The 25,142-nt window shown below is 59.9% G+C and overlaps 1 protein-coding gene across 3 annotated transcripts; it reads left to right on the forward strand.

Annotated features, from left to right (window-relative positions):
* Positions 1-1,840: 1,840 nt before the first annotated feature.
* WDR13 (WD repeat domain 13) lies at positions 1,841-24,589 on the forward strand. Of its 3 annotated transcripts, XM_074531128.1 has the most exons (11): positions 1,841-2,151; positions 2,230-2,295; positions 5,609-5,840; positions 8,971-9,065; positions 10,082-10,209; positions 11,295-11,302; positions 13,463-13,762; positions 18,035-18,215; positions 20,303-20,444; positions 22,328-22,461; positions 24,275-24,589. In XM_074531128.1, the coding sequence occupies exons 1-11, from the start codon at positions 1,856-1,858 to the stop codon at positions 24,457-24,459; spliced, it is 1,767 nt and encodes a 588-aa protein (XP_074387229.1). In that variant the 5' UTR covers positions 1,841-1,855; the 3' UTR covers positions 24,460-24,589. The 3 variants fall into 3 exon arrangements, with proteins under 3 accessions (XP_074387229.1, XP_074387228.1, XP_074387230.1); XM_074531127.1 differs by lacking the exon at positions 11,295-11,302 and having other exon boundaries at positions 13,455-13,762; XM_074531129.1 differs by lacking the exons at positions 2,230-2,295; positions 11,295-11,302 and having other exon boundaries at positions 13,455-13,762.
* The last annotated feature ends 553 nt before the right edge of the window (positions 24,590-25,142 follow it).

Genomic DNA, 25,142 nt, shown 5'->3' on the forward strand with positions numbered 1-25,142 from the left:
CAATCCCTTTAGGACCCCCCAGGACCCCCCCAAAATAATCCAGACCCCTCGAGGACCCCCCCCAAACCCTTCAGACCCCTCCCCAATGCCCCCCCCCATCCCCTTTAGGACCCTCCAGACCACCCTGAGACCCCACCAAAACCTTCAGGACCCCCCTGGGACCCCCCAAACCCCTTCAGGACCCCCAGATTCCTCCTCCAACCCCTTTAGAACACCCTGGGACCCCCCCAAAATCCTCCAGACCCCCCCAAAGACCCTTCAGGACCCCCCTGGGACCCCTCAGACCCCTTTAAAACCCCCCCAAACCCCCCACAGCCCCTCCAGGACCCCCCCCAGGTACCCCAGAGGTGGGGGTCGTCCATGCAGGAGGCGTGGTTGGACAGGGTCAGCAGGGGGGTCCCGGACCCCTCCTCTCCACCAGCTCGTGCAGCACCTCGGCGTTGTGGACCCGCAGCCGGTTCAGGTACCCTGGGGAGGGGTCCCGGGGGGCTTTGGGGCATTGGGAGGGTCCCCAAAGGGGTTGGAAGAGAAATTTGGGGGTTTTTGGGGGGGTCTGAGGGTCCTCGAGGAGGTTTAAGGGGATTAGGAGGGTCCTCAAGGGGTTCTAAACGAGTTGGAGGAGGAATTTGGGGGGTTTTGGGGGGGTCTGAAGGATTTTGGGGGGTCCAGAGGGGTTTGAGGGTCGTGGGAGGGTTTGGAGGGTGTTGAGGGGGGGTCCCAAATATATTTGGGGAAGGGTCCCGAGGATTTGAAAGGATTTGGAGGGTCCCAAACCTACTGGGAAGGTGGGGGGGGTCTTGAAAAAATAAAGGGACGGGACCCCCCCCAATTGGGCCAGGGTGGCCTGGCGGGTCTGGGGGTGACGAGGGGAGTCCAGGTGGGATTTTGGGGGATCTCCCCTCAGAACCGGGATTTGGGGGGGTCTTTCCTTCAGAATCGGGATTTTGGGTGGCTTCCCTTCAGAAACGGAATTTGGGGGGGGGGTCTCCCTCAGAACGATGATTTGGGGGGGGGTCTTTCCTTCAGACCCGGGATTTTGGGGGGGTGTCTCCCCTCAGAACGAGAATTTTGGGGGGGTCTTCCTTCAGAACCGGGATTTTGGAAGGGGGGGGGGTCTTTCCCCTCAGAATCGGGATTTTGGGTGGTTTCCCTTCAGAAACGGAATTTGGGGGGTCTCCCCTCAGAACGGGGATTTAGGGGGGATCTTTCCCTCAGAACCGGGATTTTGGGGGGGGTCTTTCCCTCAGACCCCGGATTTTGGGGGGGTGTCTCCCCTCAGAATCGGGATTTGAGAGGGGTCTCTCAGATTTTAGGGGGGTCACTCACGGGTCCACACGCAGCTGTAGGTGCCCACCAGGCCCGTGACCACGCGGCTCGCCAGGGCCCAGCGCCGCGACGGCTCCGTGGGGAACGGCCATTGCACGGCCAGCGGCATCCTCGGGGGGGGCACCGGCCCCCGGCCCCCCCCGGGACCCTCCGGACCCCAAAGCCCCCCCGGGACCCCCCAAAATCCCCCCCGGCCCCGCTGCCCCCGCCGCGCTGCCGTAAAGCGCGCCGCACGCCCCTCACACTGTCGTACAAGCCGCCGTTTAGCGAGGCGCGCTCCGAGCAGCGCCGTGGTGCGCACAAAGGAGGGCGTGGGGGGGATTCGGCGCTCACGGAGACGCCTCGGAGGCCCGGGACCCCACCGGGGTCACCCTAAAACTCCCTCGGGGAACGTCCCGGGACCCCGACCCGCTGCTGTAAAGTGTCGTGCCCGCCCCATTGTGTTGTCGCAATTTCGGCGGGCGGGAGGACCCGGGGCAGAAGAGAGACGCCGGGCGGAGCGGCCAATCCTGGGGCGCTCTGGAATACAATGACCATAAAGAGACGCCTTTACCACGCCCATTTTGCGCGCTCACCCAATCAGCGTGCGCTTCTGGAAGGCGGGAATTACAGGCGAGACAAAACCCACGCCCCAATTCTCAAAACCAACCAATCACCTAAACGACCACGCCCCCTCTCACCGCCCCTCCGTCTCCTGGGCGATGCGCGCCGCCATTTGGGCGTGAGGCGGCGCCGCGGCAACTTCCGGTCCGGCCCAGCCGCGCTCCCCCGGCCCAGCCCCGGCGCCGCGGAGCTCCTGAGGCGGAGGTGGAGCGGGACGCGCAGGTAGGGCCGCCCCGCTTCCCTTTTTTCCCCATTTCCCCCCCATTTTTCCCTCAGCTCACGCCGTTGTTCCCTCGGCAGGGTCCCCCCGCGGCGGCCGCGGCGCCATGGCCGCCGTGTGCAGCAGGTGCTCGCCGTGGACGCGCGGTGAGCTCAGGGGGATTTTTTTGGGGAGGATTTTGGATACCTGGGCGATTTTATGAGGGGGGGATGTTCTTATCTGGGCTGTTTGAGGGGAATCCGGCACCTAGTGCTGTTAAAGGGAGAGATGCTCCTACGTGGATGCGGAAATTTGGAGATTTTGGGTATTTGGGGCATCTTTTTGGGGGATTGTGATACCTGGGCCGTTTTGGGTGGAGTTATCACACCTGGGCCCATTTTTGGGTGAAATGTGTCTTGTTTTGAGTAGAATTTCCCTGGTTTTGGATAGAATTAACCCCATTTCTCACCGTGTCTCACTTGTGTCTCACCTGTGTCTCACCTGTGTATTGTACCATGCAGGTTCCCGAGCTCTACATCTCTGGGTCCATTTTTGGGTGGATTTTCTCTGGTTTTGTGTAGAATTAATCCATTTCTCATTGGTATTTCACCTGTCTCTCACCTGTATCTCATGTGTGCAGGTGCACTGCATACTACACCATGCAGGTGATGCAGTTCTGCACACCTGGGTCTAGTTTTGGGTGGAATTTCTCTGGTTTTGGATAGAATTACCCCATTTCTCCCCTCTATCTCACCTGTGCAGGTACGCGGCGTACCGCACGCTGCAGCTGCCGCAGTTCCGCACACCTGGGTCTGGTTTTAGGTGGAATTTCTCTGGTTTTGAGTACAATTTCTCTGGTTTTGGGTGGATTTCTCTGGTTTTGTGCAGAATTAACCCCATTTCTCCCTGTGTCTCACTGTGCAGGTACGCGGCGTTACCGCACGCTGCAGCTACCGCAATTCCACACACCTGGGTCTGGTTTTGGGTGGAATTTCTCTGGTTTTGTGTAGAATCTCTCTGGTTTTGGATAGAATTAACCCCATTTCTTACCTTTCTCACCTGTGCAGGTACGCGGCGTACCGCACGCCGCAGCTGCCGCAGTTCCGCACACCTGGGTCTGGTTTAGGTGGAATTTCTCTGGTTTTGGGTGAATTTCCCTGGTTTTGGGTGGAATTTTTCTGGTTTTGTGTAGAATTTAACCCCATTTCTCACCTGTCTCTCCCCTGTCTCACCTGTGCAGGTACACGGCGTACCACACGCCGCAGCTGCCTCAGTTCTGCACACCTGGGTCTGGTTTTGGGTGGAATTTCTCTGGTTTTGTGTGGAGTTTTTCTGGTTTTGTGTAGAATTAATCCCATTTCTCATTGGTATTTTACCTGTCTCTCACCTGTATCTCATCCGTGCAAGTGCACTGCATACTACACCATGCAGGTGACACAGTTCTGCACACCTGGGCCTGTTTTTGGGTAGAATTTTTCTGGTTTTGTGCAGAATTAACCCTATTTCTTACCTGTCTCACCTGTGCAGGTACACGACGTACCGCACGCCGCAGCTGCTGGGTCTGGTTTTAGGTGGAATTTCTCTGGTTTTGGGTGGAATTTCTCTGGTTTTGTGCAGAATTAACCCCATTTCTTACCTGTCTCACCTGTGCAGGTACACGGCGTTACCGCACGCCACAGCTGCCTCAGTTCTGCACACCTGGGTCTGGTTTTGGGTGGAATTTCTCTGGTTTTGTGTAGAATTTCTCTGGTTTTGTGTAGAATTTAACCCCATTTCTCCCCCGTGTCTCACCTGTGCAGATACGCGGCGTTACCGCACGCCGCAGCTGCCGCAGTTCTGCACACCTGGGTCTGGTTTTAGGTGAATTTTTTAGGGGAATTTCTCTGGTTTTGTGTAGAATTAACCCCATTTCTCCCCTGTGTCTCACCTGTGCAGGTACGCAGCGTTACCGCACGCCGCAGCTGCCGCAGTTCCGCACACCTGGGTCTGGTTTTGGGTGGAATTTCTCTGGTTTTGAGTACAATTTCACTGGTTTTGGGTGGAATTTCTCTGGTTTTGTGTAGAATTAACCCCATTTCTCCCCTGTCTCACCTGTGCAGGTACGCGGCGTACCGCACATTGCAGCTGCCGCAATTCCACACACCTGGGTCTGGTTTTGGGTGGAATTTCTCTGGTTTTGAATGGAATTTCTCTGGTTTTGTGTAGAATTTAACCCCTTTTCTCACCTGTCTGTCACTTGTCTGTCACCCGTTTCTCACCTGTCTCACCTGTGCAGGTACACAGCGTACCGCACGCCGCAGCTGCTGTGTCTGGTTTTAGGTGGAATTTCTCTGGTTTTGAGTACAATTTCTCTGGTTTTGGGTGGAATTTTTCTGGTTTTGTGTAGAATTAACCCCTTTCCTCACTGATATCTTCTCTCACCTGTCTCACCTGTGCAGGTACACGGCGTTACCGCACGCCGCAGCTGCCGCAATTCCACACACCTGGGTCTGGTTTTAGATGGAATTTCTCTGGTTTTGAGTACAATTTCTCTGGTTTTGTGTAGAATTTAACCCCTTTTTTTACCCTAACCCTGTATCTCACCTGTATCTCACCTGTGTCTCACCTGTGCAGGTACGCGGCGTACCGCACACCACAGCTGCCTCAGTTCCGCACACCTGGGTCTGGTTTTAGGTGGAATTTCTCTGGTTTTGAGTACAATTTCTCTGGTTTTGGGTGGAATTTCTCTCACCTGTCTCTCACCTGTCTCTCCCCTGTCTCACCTGTGCAGGTACGCGGCGTTACCGCACGCTGCAGCTGCCTCAGTTCCACACACCTGGGTCTGGTTTTAGGTGGAATTTTTCTGGTTTTGTGTAGAATTTCTCTAGTTTTGTGTAGAATTTAATGCTTTTTTTTACCTGTATCTCACCTGTGCAGGTACGCGGCGTACCGCACGCCGCAGCTGCCGCAGTTCCGCACACCTGGGTCTGGTTTTAGGTGGAATTTCTCTGGTTTTGTGTAGAATTTAACCCCATTTCTCACCTGTATCTCTCCCCCATGTCTCACCTGTGCAGGTACGCGGCGTTACCGCACATTGCAGCTGCCTCAGTTCCACACACCTGGGTCTGGTTTTAGGTGGAATTTCTCTGGTTTTGGGTGGAATTTTTCTGGTTTTGTGTAGAATTAACCCATTTCTCTCCTGTATCTCTTCTGTATCTCACCTGTGCAGGTACGCGGCGTTACCGCACATTGCAGCTGCCTCAGTTCCGCACACCTGGGTCTGGTTTTGGGTGGAATTTCTCTGGTTTTGGGTAGAATTTAACCCCATTTCTCACCTGTCTCTCACCTGTGTCTCACCTGTGCAGGTACGCGGCGTTACCGCACGCCGCAGCTGCCGCAGTTCCGCACACCTGGGTCTGGTTTTGGGTGGAATTTTTCTGGTTTTGTGTAGAATTTAACCCCATTTCTCACCTGTTTCTCTCCCCTGTCTCACCTGTGCAGGTACGCGGCGTACCGCACGCCGCAGCTGCCGCAGTTCCGCACGCAGTACGTGCGCCGGCGCTCGCAGCTGCTGCGGGAGCGGGCGCAGGGCGGGCACCTGGCGGGCGAGGCGCGGCGCTGGTACCTGCGGCTGCGGGCGCGGCTCCTGGCGCAGCGCTACGGCGCCCTGTCCGAGGCGGGCAGCTGCCGCAGCGCCCTCAGGGCCAGCCGCACCACGCTGGACCGCATGGAGGTACCTGGGATACACCTGGGGGCACCTGGGCACACCTGGGGTACACCTGGGTACAGCTGGGTACATGTATGGTACACCTGGGCACACCTGGATACACCTGGGGTACACCTGGGTACACCTGGGTACACCTGGGTACAGCTAGGGTACATGTATGATACACCTGGGCACACCTGGGCAGCTGCCGCAGCGCCCTCAGGGCCAGCCGCACCACGCTGGACCGCATGGAGGTACCTGGGCACACCTGGGGTACACCTGGGCATGTATATGATACACCTGGGTACAGCTGGGGGCACCTGGGTACAGCTGGGGTACACCTGGGCACACCTGGGCAGCTGCCGCAGCGCCCTCAGGGCCAGCCGCACCACGCTGGACCGTATGGAGGTACCTGGGCACACCTGGGGGCACCTGGGAGGGTTTGGGGTACACCTGAGATACACCTGGGCACACCTGGGGCAGCTGCCGCAGCGCCCTCAGGGCCAGCCGCACCACACTGGACCGCATGGAGGTACCTGGGATACACCTGGGCACACCTGGGTACATGTATGATACACCTGGGCACACCTGGGAGGGTTTGGGGTACACCTGAGAGACACCTGGGCACACCTGGGCACACCTGGGGTACACCTGGGTACAGCTAGGGTACATGTATGATACACCTGGGCACACCTGGGTACACCTGGGCATGTGTATGATACACCTGGGTACAGCTGGGGGCACCTGGGTACAGCTGGGTACAGCTGGGTGCATGTATGATACACCTGGGCACACCTGGGCAGCTGCCGCAGCGCCCTCAGGGCCAGCCGCACCACGCTGGACCGCATGGAGGTACCTGGGCACACCTGGGGGCACCTGGGTACACCTGGGTATAGCTGGGGTACACCTGGGCACACCTGGGCACACCTGGGAGGGTTTGGGGTACACCTGAGATACACCTGGGCACACCTGGGCAGCTGCCGCAGCGCCCTCAGGGCCAGCCGCACCACGCTGGACCGCATGGAGGTACCTGGGATACACCTGGGCACACCTGGGCACACCTGGGTACATGTATGATACACCTGGGCACACCTGGGGTACAGCTGGGTACATGTATGATACACCTGGCACACCTGGGTACATGTATGATACACCTGGGCACACCTGGGTACACCTGGGCACACCTGGGTACATGTATGATACACCTGGGCACACCTGGGTACAGCTGGGTACATGTATGATACACCTGGGGACACCTGGGTACAGCTGGGTACATGTATGGTACACCTGGGCACACCTGGGTACACCTGGGTACAGCTGGGTACAGCTGGGTACATGTATGATACACCTGGGCACACCTGGGCACACCTGGGCACAGCTGGGTACAGCTGGGTACACCTGGGCACATGTATGATACACCTGGGTACACCTGGGTACACCTGGGTACAGCTGGGTACATGTATGATTCACCTGGGCACACCTGGATACATTTGGGTACATGTATGGCACACCTGGGACGGTTTGGGGTACACCTGGGTACACCTGGGTACAGCTGGGTACATGTATGATACACCTGGGCACACCTGGGCAGCTGCCGCAGCGCCCTCAGGGCCAGCCGCACCACGCTGGACCGCATGGAGGTACCTGGGCTACACCTGGGGTACACCTGGGCACACCTGGGTACAGCTGGGTACAGCTGGGTACATGTAGGATATACCTGGGGGCACCTGGGGTACAGCTGGGTACATGTATGATACACCTGGGCACACCTGGGTACAGCTGGGTACACCTGGGTACATGTATGATACACCTGGGCACACCTGGGGCACACCTGGGTACACCTGGGGTACACCTGGGTACAGCTAGGGTACATGTATGATACACCTGGGTACACCTGGGCATGTGTATGATACACCTGGGTACAGCTGGGTATAGCTGGGGTACACCTGGGTACACCTGGGTACAGCTGGGTACATGTATGATACACCTGAGAGACACCTGGGCACACCTGGGCACACCTGGGGCAGCTGCCGCAGCGCCCTCAGGGCCAGCCGCACCACGCTGGACCGCATGGAGGTACCTGGGATACACCTGGGGGCACCTGGGCACACCTGGGGGGGTTTGGGGTACACCTGGGTACAGCTGGGTACATGGATGATACACCTGGGCACATGTATGATACACCTGGGCACACCTGGGCAGGTGCCACAGCGCCCTGCAGGCCAGCCACACCACGCTGGACCGCATGGAGGTACCTGGGATACACCTGGGCACACCTGGGTACATGTATGATACACCTGGGCACACCTGGATACATTTGGGTACATGTATGGCACACCTGGGCACACCTGGGCACACCTGGGGTATACCTGGGTACAGCTGGGTACATGTATGATACACCTGGGCACACCTGGGTACACCTGGGGTACAGCTAGGGTACATGTATGATATACCTGGGCACACCTGGGTACAGCTGTGTACATGTATGATACACCTGGGCACACCTGGGGCAGCTGCTGCAGCGCCCTGCGGGCCAGCCGCACCACGCTGGACCGCATGGAGGTACCTGGGGGGGTTTGGGGTACACCTGGGTACACCTGGGTACACCTGGGCACGTGTATGATACACCTGGGTACAGCTGGGTACATGTATGATACACCTGGGCACACCTGGGAGGGTTTGGGGTACACCTGAGAGACACCTGGGCACACCTGGGATACATCTAGGCATTCCTGAATACCTGTGGGCACACCTGGGGCACACCTGGGGCACACCTGGGCACGCCTGGGCACGCCTGGGGCACACCTGGGCACATGTGAGGTACACCTGGACACACCTGGGCACACCTGGGCACACCTGGGATACATCTGGGCATTCCTGAATACCTCTGGGCACTCCTGGGCACAACTGGGGGGTTCAGGACACACCTGGGGGGTGCTGGACCATCCCAAAACTCTTTCGGGGGGGGGGTCAGGGAGTCCCAGCACCAATTTTGGGGAGATTTGAGGGGACCCCACCCCAATTTTGGGTTTCCTATCCCAATTTTCGTTGCTCCCCCCAATTTTGGGGTCCCAACCCTTCTCCCCCTCCCCAATTCAGGGGTCCCAACCCTTTCCCTCCCCAATTCGGGGGTCCCAACCCTTCTCCCCCTCCCCAGGATTTCGAGGAGGACCCGCGGGGGTCCCGGGGCCACCGGCGCTCCCTGAGCCGCAGCTCCGGCCCGGGGGGGCTGCGGGGGGGCCCTGATGAGCGGTGAGACCCCCGGGGGGGAAATTGGGGAGGGGTCCCAGGGGGATTTTGGTTTTTTTTTCGGGGTATTTTGAGCGTTTTTTGGGGATTTTTGGGGGTTTCAGGGTGGTGGGGAGTCATTTTGGGGGGTGGTCCTGGGTGGTTTTGGGGTCTGGGGGAGGTCTTGGGCTCCTGAGGGGATTGAGGAGGGGGTCCTGGGGATTTTGGGGGGATTTTAGGGGTTTTTGGGGGTCTCAGGGTGGTGGGGAGTAATTTTGGGGAGGGGGTCCTGGGGATTTTGGGGATATTTTGGGGGATTTTGGGTGGATTTTGGGGGGATTTTTGGGGTTTCTGGGGGTCTCAGGGTGGTGGGGAGTCATTTTGGGGAGGGGGTCCTGGGGATTTTGGGGGTATTTTGGGGGATTTTGGGGGTATCTTAGAGGTTTTTGGGGGCTCTCACGGTTCTGGGGAGTCATTTTGGGGAGGGTCCCAGGAGGGTTTGGGGATATTTTGGGGAGATTTTGGGGGGACTTTGGGCGTTTTTTTTGGGGGGGGGTCCCGATGTTTTTGGGGGAGTCTCTGCACACCTGTGGGCGAAACCATTGTGGAGGATGGGGGGGTTGGAGGGTGCCAGTCAATACCTGAGGGGGGGGGGTTCAGGGGGTACCTGGGGAGGGTCTCAGGATCCTGGAGGTGTTGGGGAGGGGTCTCAGGGGGTTGTGGCATCTTTTGGGAGGGGTCTCGATGTTTTTTGGGGGGGGGGTCTCAAGGTATCTCCCCCTCCCCTTATGCTTTTGGGGGTGGGTGTACACCTGTGGGCAAAACCATTGTGGAGGATGGCGGGATTTGGAGGGCGCCATTCGATACCTGGAGTGGCGGGGTCTCACATTCCCCCACCTCCCCCCCCTCTTTGGATGCCCCTATTCCCCTGGACCAAACCATTCCAGTGAACGGGGGGGTGCCGGGTTGGGCTCAGGGGGTTCCAGGTGGATCCCGCTCGATTTGGGGAGGGGTCTCACGCTGCCCCCCCCCTCCCGCAGCCCCCCCGGGGTGGTGCCCACCCCCCTGGCCGAGGCCAGCCGGGCCATGGCCGGGGACACCACCCTGAGTGAGAATTACGCCTTCGCCGGGGTGTTCCACGTGTTCGACCAGCACCTGGACAGCGCCGGTAACCGGGGGGGGCTCAGGTGTCATCTGAGGGGGTCTGGGGGGGTCTCAGGTGTTGTTTGGGGGGTCTGAAGGGGTCTCAGGTGTTGTTTGGGGGGTCTCAGGTGTCCCTTGGGGGGGCGTCTGAGGGGATCTCAGGTGTTGTTTGGGGGGTCTGGGGGGGTCTCAGGTGTTGTTTGGGGATCCCAGGTGTCCCCTGGGGGGGGTCTGGGGGGTCTCAGGTGTTGTTTGGGGGGTCTGGGGGTCTCAGGTGTTGTTTGGGGGGTCTGGGAGGGTCTCAGGTGGTGTTTGGGGGTCCCAGGTGTCCCCTGGGGGGCATCAGGGGGGTCTGGGGGTTCTCAGGTGGTGTTTAGAGGTTTCTGGGGAAACTTTGAGGGGGTCTGGGGGGTCTCAGGTGTTGTTTGGGGGGTCTCAGGTGTCCCTTGGGAGGGGTCTGAAGGGGTCTCAGGTGTTGTTTGAGGGGTCACAGGTGTTCTTTGGGGGGCATCAGGGGGGTCTGGGGGTCTCAGGTGTTGTTTGGGGGGTCTGGGGGGGGGTCTCAGGTGTTGTTTGAGGAGTCTCAGGTGTCCCTTGGGGGGGGGGGGGTGGTCTGAGGGGTCTCAGGTGTTGTTTGGGGGGGTCTCAGGTGTTGTTTGGGGGCTCTCAGGTGTCCCCCGTGTCCCTCCCCAGGGCAGGAGCCTCAGTTTCCTGCAGGGTCTGGGGGCTTCCCCAGCTCTGGGGCTGATCCCTTTGTTTTGGGGGGGGCTCCCAGCTCTGTGAGATTTTGGGGAGGGGTCTCACCCACCCCCTAATGTCCTTTTCCCCAGTGTGGAAGGTGCAGTTTGCCCACAACAGGCAGCACCTGCTGGATGGGGTTGGGGGTCTCCCCTGACTTTGGGGGTGATTGCTCTGCTTTGGGGGGTTCCTGGCCCTGTATAATTTTGAGGAGGGGTCTCACCTTTCCCCCTTTCCCCCCCCCAGTGCGGAAGGTGCAGTTCGCGCACGACGAGCGCCACCTGCTGGATGGGTTGGGGGTCTCCCCCCAGTTCTATAGACCCTATAGAATTTTGGGGAGGGGTCTCACCTGTCCCCCTTTCTCCCCCCCAGTGCGGAAAGTGCAGTTTGCCCATCATAAGTGGCACATAGTGGGTGGGTTTAGGGGTCTCCCCTGGCTCTGGGGGGCTCCCAGCTCTGTATAATTTTGGGGAGGGGTCTCACCTTTCCCCCTTTCCCCCCCCAGTGCGGAAGGTGCAGTTTGCCCATCCATGTGCTGGATGAGTTTGGGGGTTCCCCCTGGTTCTGGGGCTGATCCCTTTGTTTTGGGGGATTGCCCCTGACTTTGAGGGCCTCCCAGCTCTGTATAATTTTGAGGAGGGGTCTCACCTTTCCCCCTTTCCCCCACCCAGTGTGGAAGGTGCAGTTCGCCCACGACGAGCGCCACCTGCTGGATGGATTTAGGGGGTTCCCCCAGTTCTATAGACCCTATAGAATTTTGGGGAGGGGTCTCCCCTGTCCCCCTTTCTCCCCCCCAGTGCGGAAGGTGCAGTTTGCCCATCATAAGTGGCACATAGTGGGTGGGTTTAAGGGTCTCCCCTGACTCTGGGGAGCTCCCACCACTGTATAATTTTGGGGAGGGGTCTCACTCGTCCCCCTTTCTCCCCCCCAGTGCGGAAGGTGCAGTTTGCCCATTCATGTGCTGGATGAGTTTGGGGGTTCCCCCTGGTTCTGGGGCTGATCCCTTTGTTTTAGGGGATTGCCCCTGATTTTGGGGGGCTCCCAGCTCTGTGAGATTTTGGGGAGGGGTCTCACCTTTCCCCCTTTCCCCCCCCCAGTGCGGAAGGTGCAGTTCGCGCACGACGAGCGCCACCTGCTGGATGGGTTGAGGGATTTCCCCTGACTTTGAGAGGCTCCCACCCCTGTATAATTTTGGGGAGGGGTCTCACCCGTCCCCCTCTCTCCCCCGCAGTGCGGAAGGTGCAGTTTGCCCACAACGAGCGCCACCTGCTGGATGGGTTGGGGGGCTCCCCCCAGTTCTATAGACCCTATAGAATTTTGGGGAGGGGTCTCACCCGTCCCCCTTTCCCCCGCCCAGTGCGGAAGGTGCAGTTTGCCCACGACGAGCACCACCTGCTGGAGGGGTTGGGGGGCTCCCCCTGGCTCTGAGGCTGAACCCTTTGTTTTGAGGGGGGGTCTCTCCTGACTCTGGGGGGTTCCTGGCCCTGTATAATTTTGGGGAGGGGTCTCACCTTTCTCCCTTTTCCCCCCCCTAGTGCGGAAGGTGCAGTTCGCGCACGACGAGCGCCACCTGCTGGATGGGTTGGGGGGCTTCCCCCAGTTCTAGGGGTCTCCCCTGACTTTGGGGGGCTCCCAGCTCTGTATAATTTTGGGGAGGGGTCTCACCCATCCCCCTTTCCCCCCCCAGTGCGGAAGGTGCAGTTCGCGCACGACGAGCGCCACCTGCTGGATGTGTTGGGGGGCTCCCCCCAGTTCTATAGACCCTATAGAATTTTGGGGAGGGGTCTCACCTTTCCCCCTTTACTCCCCCAGTGCGGAAGGTGCAGTTTGCCCAACATAAGTGGCACATAGTGGGTGGGTTTAAGGGTCTCTCCTGACTTTGAGGGGTTCCCACCCCTGTATAATTTTGGGGAGGGGTCTCACCCGTCCCCCTTTCCCCCCCCAGTGCGGAAGGTGCAGTTTGCCCACAATAGGCAGCACCTGCTGGATGGGACTGGGGGTCTCCCCTGACTTTGGGGGTGATGGCTCTGCTTTGGGGGGCTCCTGGCCCTGTATAATTTTGGGGAGGGGTCTCACTTTTCCCCCTTTCCCCCCCCCAGTGCGGAAGGTGCAGTTCGCGCACGACGAGCGCCACCTGCTGGATGGATTTAGGGGGTTCCCCCAGTTCTAGGGGTCTCCCCTGACTTTGGGGGAGCTCCCACCCCTGTATAATTTTGGGGAGGGGTCTCACCTTTCCCCCTTTCTCCCCCCCAGTGCGGAAGGTGCAGTTCGCGCACGACGAGCGCCACCTGCTGGATGGATTTAGGGGGTTTCCCCCGTTCTAGGGGTCTCCCCTGACTTTGAGGGCCTCCCAGCTCTGTATAATTTTGGGGAGGGGTCTCACCTTTCCCCCCCCCCAGTGCGGAAGGTGCAGTTTGCCCATGATGAGCGCCACCTGCTGGATGGGTTGGGGGATTTCCCCTGACTTTGAGGGGCTCCCACCCCTGTATAATTTTGGGGAGGGGTCTCACCTTTCCCCCTTTCCCCCCCCAGTGCGGAAGGTGCAGTTCGCGCACGACGAGCGCCACCTGCTGGCGTGCTGCTCGCTGGACGGGACGCTCTCCGTGTGCCGCCTGGCCCCGGGGCCCCCGGCCGTGCTGCGGCGCCTCCGCGGCCACGGCGCCGGCGTCTCGGACTTTGCCTGGTCCCTGTCCAACGATGTGCTGGTGTCCACCTCGCTGGACGGGACCCTGCGCCTCTGGGACCCCGGGGACGGGCGATGCATCCGCCGCGTGCCCGACCCCGACGGGGCCGCGCTGCTGTGCTGTGCGTTCCAGCCGCTGAATAACAACCTGACTGTGGTGAGAGAAATACTGAAATACCCTAAAATACCCCAAAATGGCCCAAAATACCCCAAAATGTCACAGCCCTGAGAGACCCCCCCCAAACCCAGCCCTGCCCTGCTGTGCTGTGCGTTCCAGCCGCTGAACAACAACCTGACTGTGGTGAGAGAAATACTGAAATACCCTAAAATACCCCAAAACTGCCTCAAAACTGACCTGAAACCCCAGAGCCCTGAGAGACCCCCAAACCCAATCCTGCCCTGCTGTGCTGTGCGTTCCAGCCGCTGAACAACAACCTGACTGTGGTGAGAGAAATACTGAAATACCCTAAAATACCCCAAAACTGCCTCAAAACTGATCTGAAACCCCAGAGCCCTGAGAGACCCCCAAACATCCCCCCCAAACCCAATCCTGCCCTGCTGTGCTGTGCGTTCCAGCCACTGAATAACAACCTGACTGTGGTGAGAGAAACCCTGAAATACCCTAAAACCACCCCAAAATGTCCCAGTGCTGGGAGACCCCCCTGGGACCCCCAAACATCCCCCCAAACCCAACAATGATGGGGCTGTGCTGTGCATTCCAGCCGCTGAATAACAACCTGACTGTGGTGAGAGAAACCCTAAAATACCCTAAAACCACCCCAAAACTGATCTGAAACATCACAGCCCTGAGAGACCCCCAAACCCAACCCTGCCCTGCTGTGCTGTGCGTTCCAGCCCCTGAACAACAACCTGACTGTGGTGAGAGAAACACTGAAATACCCTAAAATGGCCTAAAATACCCCAAAATGGCCCAAAATACCCCAAAATGTCACAGCCCTGAGAGACCCCCCAAACCCAGCCCTGCCCTGCTGTGCTGTGCATTCCAGCCGCTCAACAACAACCTGACTGTGGTGAGAAAAATACTGAAATACCCTAAAACCACCCCAAAACTGATCTGAAACATCACAGCCCTGAGAGCCCCTCCTGAGACCCCCAAACATCCCCCCAAACCCAGCCCTGCCCTGCTGTGCTGTGCGTTCCAGCCGCTCAACAACAACCTGACTGTGGTGAGAGAAACACTGAAATACCCCAAAATGGCCTAAAATACCCCAAAATGTCACAGCCCTGAGAGACCCCCCCCAAACATCCCCCCCAAACCCAACCCTGCCCTGCCCTGCTGTGCTGTGCGTTCCAGCCGCTCAACAACAACCTGACTGTGGTGAGAGAAACACTGAAATACCCTAAAACCACCCCAAAACTGCCTCAAAACTGACCTGAAACCCCAGAGTCCTGAGAGCCCCTCCTGGGACCCCCAAATATCCCCCCCAAACCCAACAACGATGGGGCTGCCCGGCTGTGCTGTGCGTTCCAGCTGCTGAATAACAACCTGACTGTGGTGAGAGAAACCCCGAAATACCCTAAAATACCCCAAAATACCCCAAAACTGCCTCAAAACTTCCTCAAAACTGACCTGAAACCCCAGAGCCCTGAGAGACCCCCAAACATCCCCTCCAAACCCAACAATGATGGGGCTGCACTGCTGTGCTGTGCATTCCAGCCCTGAATAACAACCTGACTGTGGTGAGAAAAACACTGAAATACCCTAAAATACCCCAAAACTGCCTCAAAACTGACCTGAAACCCCAGAGCCCTGAGAGACCCCCAAACCCAGCCCTGCCCTGCTGTGCTGCGCGTTCCAGCCGCTGAATAACAACCTGACTGTGGTGAGAGAAATACTGAAATAGCCTAAAATGGCCTAAAATACCCCAAAATGGCCTAAAATACCCCAAAATGCCACAGTCCTGAGAGACCCCCCCCCAAACATCCCCCCCAAACCCAACAATGATGGGGCCGCGCTGCTGTGCTGTGCGTTCCAGCCGCTGAACAACAACCTGACTGTGGTGAGAGAAATACTGAAATCATCCTAAAACACCCCAAAATTGCCCTAAAACCCCACAGTCATGAGACCCCCAAACCCCTCTGAGTGACCCTTTGTGCCCCCCACCCACATGGGCAGTGCCCGGCACACAGTGCAGGTTGTGAACATCTCCATGGGGAAGTCGGTTCTAGGGGGGTTTGGGGGTCTCAGGGTGGGTTCTGGGGGGGATTTTGGGGGTCTCAGGAGGGTCTGAGTTCAGGTGTGTCCCCCCCAGGTGGGCAGTGCCCGGCACATGGTCCGTGTCGTGAACATCCCCACAGGGAAGGCGGCTCTAGGGGGGATTTTGGGGGTCCCAGGATGGGTTTGGGGGTCCCAGGATGGCTTTGGGGGTCTCAGGATGGCTTTGGGGGTCCCAGGGTGTCCCCCAGCCCCATGTTTGCCCCCCCAGGTGGGCAGTGCCCGGCACATGGTGCAGGTTGTGAACATTTCCATGGGGAAGACGGCTCTAGGGGGATTTTGGGGGTCTCAGGGTGGGTTCTGGGGGGGATTTTGGGGGTCTCAGGAGGGTCTGAGTTCAGGTGTGTCCCCCCCAGGTGGGCAGTGCCCGGCACACGGTGCAGGTTGTGAATATTTCCATGGGGAAGTCGGCTCTAGGGGAGGTTTTGGGGGTCCCAGGGTGGGTTTGGGGGTCCCAGAATGGCTTTGGGGGTCCCAGGATGGTTTTGGGGGTCCCAGGGTGCCCCCCAGCCCCATGTTTGCCCCCCAGGTGGGCAGTGCCCGGCACATGGTGCAGGTTGTGAACATCCCCACAGGGAAGGCGGCTCTAGGGGGGATTTTGGGGGTCTCAGGATGGGTTTGGGGGTCCCAGGGTGCCCCCCAGCCCCATGTTTGCCCCCCCAGGTGGGCAGTGCCTGGCACATGGTCCGTGTTGTGAACATCCCCACAGGGAAGGCGGCTCTAGGGGGGGTTTTGGGGGTCTCAGATTGGGTTTTGGGGGGGATTTTGGGGGTCTCAGGCAGGTTTGAGGGTCTCAGGATGTGTTTGGGGGTCTCAGGATGGCTTTGGGGGTCCCAGGGTGCCCCCTCATCCCCATTTTTGAGGTGGGCAGTGCCCGGCACATGGTGCAGGTTGTGAACATTTCCATGGGGAAGTCGGCTCTAGGGGGGATTTTGGGGGTCCCAGGATGGGTTTGGGGGTCCCAGGATGGGTTTGGGGATCTCAGGATGGGTTTGGGGGTCCCAGGGTGCTCCCTCATCCCCATTTTTGCCCCCCCAGGTGGGCAGTGCCCGGCACATGGTCCGTGTCGTGAACATCCCCACAGGGAAGGCGGCTCTAGGGGGGATTTTGGGGATCTCAGGATGGGTTTGGGGGTCCCAGGGTGCCCCCCAGCCCCATGTTTGCCCCCCAGGTGGGCAGTGCCCGGCACATGGTCCGTGTCGTGAACATCCCCACAGGGCAGACGGCTCTAGGGGGGATTTTGGGGGTCCCAGGGTGGGTTTTGGGGGGGATTTTGGGGGTCTCAGGGTGCCCCCCAGCCCCATTTTTGCCCCCCCCAGGTGGGCAGTGCCCGGCACACAGTGCAGGTTGTGAACATCCCCACAGGAAAGGCGGCTCTAGGGGGGATTTTGGGGGTCTCAGGATGGGTTTGAGGGTCCCAGAATGGCTTTGGGGGTCCCAGGATGGGTTTGGGGGTCCCAGAATGGCTTTGGGGGTCCCAGGATGGGTTTGGGGGTCTCAGGGTGCCCCCCAGCCCCATTTTTGCCCCCCCAGGTGGGCAGTGCCCAGCACATGGTCCATTTTGTGAACATCCCCATGGGGAAGGCGGCTCTAGGAGGGGAGTTGGAGGGGATTTTGGGGGTCTCAGGCAGGTTTGGGGATCCCAGGATGGGTTTGGGGGTCCCAGGGTGTCCCCCAGCCCCATGTTTGCCCCCCCAGGTGGGCAGTGCCCGGCACATGGTCCGTGTTATGAACATCCCCACAGGGAAGGCGGCTCTAGGGGGGATTTTGGGGGTCCCAGGATGGGTTTGGGGATCTCAGGATGGGTTTGGGGGTCCCAGGGTGCCCCCCCAGCCCCATGTTTGCCCCCCCAGGTGGGCAGTGCCCGGCACATGGTGCGCATTGTGAATGCCTCCACGGGAAAGGCGGCTCTAGGGGGGATTTTGGGGGTCTCAGGGTGGTTTCTGGGGGTCTCAGGGTGGCTTTGGGGGTCTCAGGATGGGTTTGAGGGTCTCAGGGTGCCCCCCCAGCCCCATTTTTGCCCCCCAGGTGGGCAGTGCCCGGCACATGGTCCGAGTCGTGAACATCTCCACGGGGAAGGCGGCTCTAGGGGGGATTTTGGGGGGGATTTTGGGGGTCTCAGGCAGGTTTGGGGGTCCCAGGATGGGTTTGGGGGTCCCAGGGTGCCCCCCAGCCCCATTTTTGCCCCCCCAGGTGGGCAGTGCCCGGCACATGGTCCGAGTCGTGAACATCTCCACGGGGAAGGCAGCTCGGGGTGGCACCGGGCGCCTCCCCGGGCGCGTCCTCGCCCTTTGCTTCGACGCCCCCGGGCGGGTCCTGTGGGCCGGGGACGATCGGGGCTCGGTGTCGTCGTTCCTGTGCGACCCCGGCACCGGTACCGGGCTGGGGGGACTGGGAGGGGATTGAGAGGGACTGGGATGGGATTAGGGATGGGTACAGAGGCACTGGGATGAACTGGGACAGACTGGGAGGGACTGGGAGGGATTGGGGGGCACTGGGAGGGACTGGGATGGGATTAGGGATGGGTACAGAGGCACTGGGATGAACTGGGACAGACTGGGAGGGACTGGGAGGGATTGGGGGGCACTGGGAGGGACTGGGATGGGATTAGGGATGGGTACAGAGGCACTGGGATGAACTGGGACAGACTGGGAGGGACCGGGAGGGGATTGGGGGGCACTGGGAGGGACTGGGAGGGGATTGGGGATGGGTACAGAGGGACTGGGATGAACTGGGACAGACTGGGAGGGATTGGGGGGGACTGGGAGGGAACTGGGACGGGACTGAGAGGGGTTGAGAGGGGATGGGGAGGGGACTGGGAGGGACTGGGAGGGATTGGGGGGCACTGGAGGGACTGGGAGGGAACTGGGAGGGACTGGGATGGGATTAGGGATGGGTACAGAGGGACTGGGATGGACTGGGACAGATTGGGAGGGATTGGGAGGAACTGGGAGAGGATTGAGAGGGACTGGGAGGGATTGGGGAGCCCTGGGAGGGGACTGGGATGGGACTGGGTGTAGGTACAGAGGGACTGGGATGGACTTGGGACAGACTGGGAGGGATTGGGGGGCACTGGGAGGGACTGGGGATGGGTACAGAGGGACTGGGATGAACTGGGACAGACTGGGACAGACTGGGAGGGACTGGGAGAGGATTGGGGGGCACTGGGAGGGGTTGGGTGTGGGTACAGAGGGACTGGGATGGACTGGGAGGGATTGGGAGGGACTGGGAGGGAACTGGGAGGGGACTGGGACGGACTGGGAGGGGTTGAGAGGGGATGGGGAGGGGACTGGGAGGCACTGGGAGGGATTGGGGGGCACTGGGAGGGACTGGGAGGGGACTGGGACAGATTGGGAGAAGATTGGGGGGCACTGGGAGGGAACTGGGGATGGGTACAGAGGGACTGGGATGGACTGGGACAGACTGGGAGGGACTGGGAGAGGATTGAGAGGGACTGGGATGGGATTGGGGATGGGTACAGAGGCACTGGGATGAACTGGGACAGACTGGGAGGGACTGGGAGAGGATTGGGGGGCACTGGGAGGGATTGGGGGTGGGTACAGAGGGACTGGGATGGACTGGGCCAGACTGGGAGGGGACTGGGGGCACTGGGGGTGGGTACAGAACGACTGGGAGGCACTGGGGCTGTACTGGGTGGTACTGGGGCAGTACTGGGGCAGTACTGGGCAGTGTTGGGGAGCACTGGGAGGGTTTTGGGGAGGGGTCTCACTCCATGCCCCCCCAGGCTGACTGACCAATGCTTTGCCAGTGCTGGTCCTGGCAGGCACTGGGGGGCACTGGGTGGTACTGGAGCCACTGGGGCTGTACTGGGAAGCACTGGGTGGTTTTGGGGAGGGGTCTCACACCCTGTACCCCCCCAGGCCGCCTCACCAAGGCCTCGCTGGTGCTGGTGCAGGGGACACTGGGCAGTACTGGGGGGCACTGGGATGCACTGGGGCAGTACCAGGGGCACTGGGAAGCACTGGGTGGTTTGGGGAGGGGTCTCACACCCTGTACCCCCCCAGGCCGCCTCACCAAGGCCTCGCTGGTACTGGTGCAGGGGACACTGGGCAGTACTGGGGGGGGCACTGGGATGCACTGGGGCAGTACCAGGGGCACTGGGGCTGTACTGGTTGGTTTGGGGAGGGGTCTCACACCCTGTGCCCCCCCAGGCTGGCAGGTGGTGCTGGTCCAGGGGGCACTGGGGCTGTACTGGGATGCACTGGGGCAGCACTGGGGCAGTACCAGGGGCACTGGGATGCACTGGGCAGCACTGGTTGGTTTGGGGAGGGGTCTCACCCCCTGTGCCCCCCAGGCCGCCTCACCAAGGCCTCGCGGGTGCTGGTGCAGAGGACACTGGGCAGCACTGGGATGCACTGGGGCAGCACTGGGATGCACTGGGGCTGTACTGGGTGGCACTGGTTGGTTTTGGGGAGGGGTCTCACCCCCTGTGCCCCCCAGGCCGCCTCACCAAGGCCTCGCGGGTGCTGGTCCAGGCCGGCGGCTCCATCACTTCGCTCTCGGCCCGGGCCTGGGCCAGCCGGGAGGCGCCGGACCCGTCCCTGCTGGTGAACGCCTGCCCCGACCGGCTGCTGCTCTTCCGGTACGGGCAGGGGGCTTGGGGGGCTTGGGGGGGCTCTGGGGACACTGGGGGGGCTCTGGGGAATTGGGGGGGCTTTGGGGACATCGGGGGGCTTTGGGGACATCGGGGGGATTTGGGGAATTGGGGGATTTGGGGTGAACCAGACCCGTCCCTGCTGGTGAACGCCTGCCCCGACCGGCTGCTGCTCTTCCGGTACGGGCAGGGGGCTTGGGGGACACTGGGGGGGCTTTGGGGACATTGGGGGGCTTTGGGACATGGAGGGGCTTTGGGGACATCAGGGGGATTTGGGAATTGGGGGGATTTGGGGTGAACCAGACCCGTCCCTGCTGGTGAACGCCTGCCCCAACCGGCTGCTGCTCTTCCGGTACGGGCAGGGGCTTGGGGGGCTTGGGGACACTGGGGGGGATTTGGGGACATGGAGGGGCTTTGGGGACATCAGGGGGATTTGGGGAATTGGGGGGATTTGGGGTGAACCAGACCCATCCCTGCTGGTGAACGCCTGTCCCGACCGACTGCTGCTCTTCCGGTGCGGGCAGGGGGCTTGGGGGGCTCTGGGGACATGGAGGGGATTTGGGGAATTGGGGGGATTTGGGAATTGGGGGGAATTGGGGTGAACCAGACCCGTCCCTGCTGGTGAATGCCTGCCCCGACCGGCTGCTGCTCTTCCGGTACGGGCAGGGGGCTTGGGGGGCTTGAGGGGGCTTTGGGGTGGGGACATCAGGGGGCTTTGGGGACACTGGGGGGATTTGGGGAATTGGGGGGAATTGGGGGGATTTGGGGAATTGAGGGGGATTTGGGGGGATTTGGGGAATTGGGGGGATTTGGGGGGCTTGGGGACATTGAGGACATCAGGGGGCTTTGGGGAATTGGGGGGATTTGGGGAATTGGAGGATTTGGGGAATTGGGGGGGATTTGGGGAATTGAGGGGCTTTGGGGGCCTGGGGACATTGGGGTCATCAGGGAGCTTTGGGGACACTGGGGGGGCTTTGGGGAATTGGGGGGATTTGGGGACATCGGGGGGCTTTGGGGAATTGGAGGATTTGGAGAATTGGGGGGATTTGGGGAATTGGGGGGATTTGGGGAATTGAGGGGATTTGGGGAATTGGGAGGAATTGGGGGGTATTTGGGGAATTGGGGAGGATTTGGGGAATTGAGGGGATTTGGGGAATTGGGGGGATTTGGGGAATTGAGGGGATTTGGGGAATTGAGAGGATTTGGGGAATTGGAGGACTTGAGGAATTGGAGGATTTGGGGAATTGGGGGGATTTGGGGAATTGGGGGAATTGAGGGGATTTGGGGAATTGGAGGATTTGGGGAATTGGGGGGATTTGGGGGGATTGGGGGAATTTGGGGAATTGGGAGGATTTGGGAATTGAGGAAGATTTGGGGAATTGGGGGGGATTTGGGGAATTGGAGGATTTGGGGAATTGAGGGGATTTGGGGGGATTTGGGGAATTGGTGGAATTTGGGGAATTGAAGGATTTGGGAATTTGGGGGATTTGGGGAATTGGAGGATTTGGGGAATTGGAGGATTTGGGGAATTGAGGAGGATTTGGGGGATTGAGGGGATTTGGGGGGATTTGGGGTGAACCAGACTCATCCCTGCTGGTCAACACCTGCCCCAACCTCTTGCTGCTTTTCTGCTATGGGGGGGTATTGGGGGAGTTTTTGGGTGATTTTGGGGTGATTTTTGAGTATTTCTGTTCTATTTTTCCCCTGCCCAGGGTGGTGGAGGACGAGGGGGGCTCGGGAGGATTTTTGGGGTGATTTTTGAGTATTTCTGACCCCTTTTTGGTCCCCACAGGGTGGTGAAGAATGAGGGGGGCTCGGGGTGATTTTGGGGTGATTTTTGGGTATTTCTGAGCCCTTTGTGGCCTCCCCAGGGTGGTGGAGGACGAGGGCGGCTCGGGCGCCCCGGGGCTGCGGCTCCGGCGCAGTTTCCCCACGCGGCACCGGGAGCAGCCCCTGAGGAGCTGCTTCTGCCCCCTGATGTCCTTCCGGCAGGGGGCCTGCGTGGGTGAGCACTGGGACCGACTGGGAGGGACTGGGAGGGACTGGGAGAGACTGGGAGGGAGTGGGAGGGAGTGGGAGAGACTGGGAATGGACTGGGAGGGAGTGGGACAGACTGGGAATGGACTGGAATGAACTGGGACAGACTGGGAGAGACTGGGAGAGAGTGGGACAAACTGGGAATGGACTGGGTGGGACTGGGAATGGACTGGGAGCCTGCGTGGGTGAGCGCTGGGACAGACTGGGAGGGACTGGGAGAGGCTGGGAGTGGACTGGGAGGGACTGGGAAGGACTGGGAGAGACTGGGAATGGACTGGAATGAACTGGAACAGACTGGGAGAGGGTGGGACTGAGAATGGACTGGGAATGGACTGGGAGCCTGCGTGGGTGAGCACTGGGACGGACTGGGAAGGACTGGGAGGGACTGGGATGGAATGGGAATGGACTGGGAGGGACTGGGACAAACTGGGAATGGACTGGGACGGACTGGGAATGGACTGGGAGCCTGCGTGGGTGAGCGCTGGGACAGACTGGGACGGACTGGGAGAGGCTGGGACGGACTGGGAGGGAGTGGGACAAACTGGGAATGGACTGGGAGAGACTGGGAATGGACTGGAAGGGACTGGGACAGACTGATGTCCCCAATGTCCCCACACAGTGACAGGCAGCGAGGGGGTCAATGGGATCACATCCTTGTCCCCAATGTCCCCAATGTCCCGATGTCCCTGCAGTGACGGGCAGCGAGGAGAGCAGTTGGGTGTCCCCAATGTCCCTGCTATCCCCAATGTCCCCGTGTCCCCACACAGTGACGGGCAGTGAGGGGGTCAGTAGGATCACATCCTTGTCCCTGATGTCCCCAATGTCCCCGATGTCCCCATGTCCCCAATGTCCCTGCTATCCCCAATGTCCCCCATGTCCCCAATGTCCCTGCTATTCCCCAATGTCCCCAATATCCCTGCTATCCCCAATGTCCCCAATGTCCCCATGTCCCCACGCACAGTGACGGGCAGCAAGGAGGGCGGTTGGGTGTCCCCAATGTCCCTGATGTCCCCAATGTCCCCAATGTCCCCCTCAGTGACGGGCAGCGAGGAGGGCGGTTGGGTGTCCCCAATGTCCCTGACATCCCCAATGTCCCAATGTCCCCATGCAGTGATGGGCAGCGAGGGGGTCAGTAGGATCACATCCTTGTCCCTGCTATCCCCAATGTCCCCAATATCCCCAATGTCCCTGATGTCCCCAATGTCCCCATGTCCCCACGCACAGTGACGGGCAGTGAGCGGGTCAATGGATCATATCCTTGTCCCCAATGTCCCTGCTATCCCCAATGTCCCCAATGTCCCCAATGTCCCCAATGTCCCCACAGTGACGGGCAGCGAGGGCGGTTGGGTATCCCCAATGTCCCTGCTATCCCCATATCCCTGATGTCCCCAATGTCCCACAGTGACGGGCAGTGAGGGGGATCAATGGGATCACATCCTTGTCCCCAATGTCCCCGATGTCCCCAATGTCCCTGCAGCAAGGAGGGCGGTTGGGTGTCCCTGATGTCCCTGCTATCCCCAATGTCCCCAATGTCCCAATGTCCCCACACAGTGACAGGCAGCGAGGGGGTCAATGGGATCACATCCTTGTCCCCAATGTCCCCGATGTCCCTGCTATCCCCAATGTCCCAATGTCCCCAATGTCCCCAATATCCCTGCTATTCCCCAATGTCCCCAATGTCCCTGCTATTCCCCAATGTCCCCAATGTCCCTGCCATCCCCAATGTCCCCATGTCCCCAGTGTCCCTGTTATCCCCGATGTCCCCATGTCCCCATGCACAGTGACGGGCAGCGAGGACGCCTCCGTGCACTTTTTCGACGTGGGCCGGGCGGCGCGAGCCACGGTGAACACCCTGCAGGGCCACGGGGCGCCCGTGCTGGCCGTGGCCTTCAACTGCGACGAGTCCCTGCTGGCCTCGGGCGACGCCGCGGGCACCGTCATCGTCTGGCGCCGCCAGCACGCCTGAGCCCCCCAAAATACCCCAAAACACCCCGAAATCTGCCTGGAGATACCCCAAAAACCGACCCTGAAACACCCCGAAATCTGCCTGGAGATACCCAAAAACCGACCCCGAAACGCGCCGGTGCGGGCTTGCAGTGTGGAGAGTTTTGAGAGTGGCGTGTGTGGTAGCAAAATACCCCCAAAATTCCCCCCAAAATGTCCCAAAATCCTGCCCAAAATTCCCCCAAAATCCTGCCCAAAACATCGCAAAATTCTGTCTGAAGCACCCCAAAATCCCTGCCCAAAACACCCCCAGAATCCTGCCCAAAACACCCCAAAATCCTGCCCAAAACACCCCCAGAATCCTCCCCAAAACACCCCAAAATCCTGCCCAAAATCACTACAAAATGCTTCCCAAAACACCCTCAAAATCCTGTCCAAAATATCCCGAAAATCCTGCCAAAACACCCCTAAAATCCTGCCCAAAACCCCAACCCCCCCAAAATCCTTCCCAAAAAAACCCAGAATCTGGCCCAAAATCCTACCCAAAATCCTTTCAAATACGCCCCAGAATTCTGCCCAAAATCCCACCCCAAAAACACCCCCAAAATCCTGCCCAAAACATCGCAAAATTCCTGTCTGAAACACCCCAAAATCCTGCCCAAAACCACTACAAAATGCTTCCCAAAACACCCTCAAAATCCCGCC

This window comes from Zonotrichia albicollis, chromosome 34 (assembly GCF_047830755.1).
Source record: "Zonotrichia albicollis isolate bZonAlb1 chromosome 34, bZonAlb1.hap1, whole genome shotgun sequence".
NCBI classification, from domain to species: Eukaryota; Metazoa; Chordata; class Aves; order Passeriformes; family Passerellidae; genus Zonotrichia; species Zonotrichia albicollis.

What these genes read in the sequence shown, in the direction of transcription:
- WDR13 (XM_074531128.1), top strand. Translation starts at nt 1,856, where the DNA reads ATGACCATAAAGAGACGCCTTTACCACGCCCATTTTGCGCGCTCACCC. An exon ending in CCTGTGCGACCCCGGCACCG is followed by an intron (nt 18,216 to 20,302) that starts GTACCGGGCTGG and finishes TGTGCCCCCCAG; the next exon opens with GCCGCCTCACCAAGGCCTCG. An exon ending in CCGGCAGGGGGCCTGCGTGG is followed by an intron (nt 22,462 to 24,274) that starts GTGAGCACTGGG and finishes CCCCATGCACAG; the next exon opens with TGACGGGCAGCGAGGACGCC.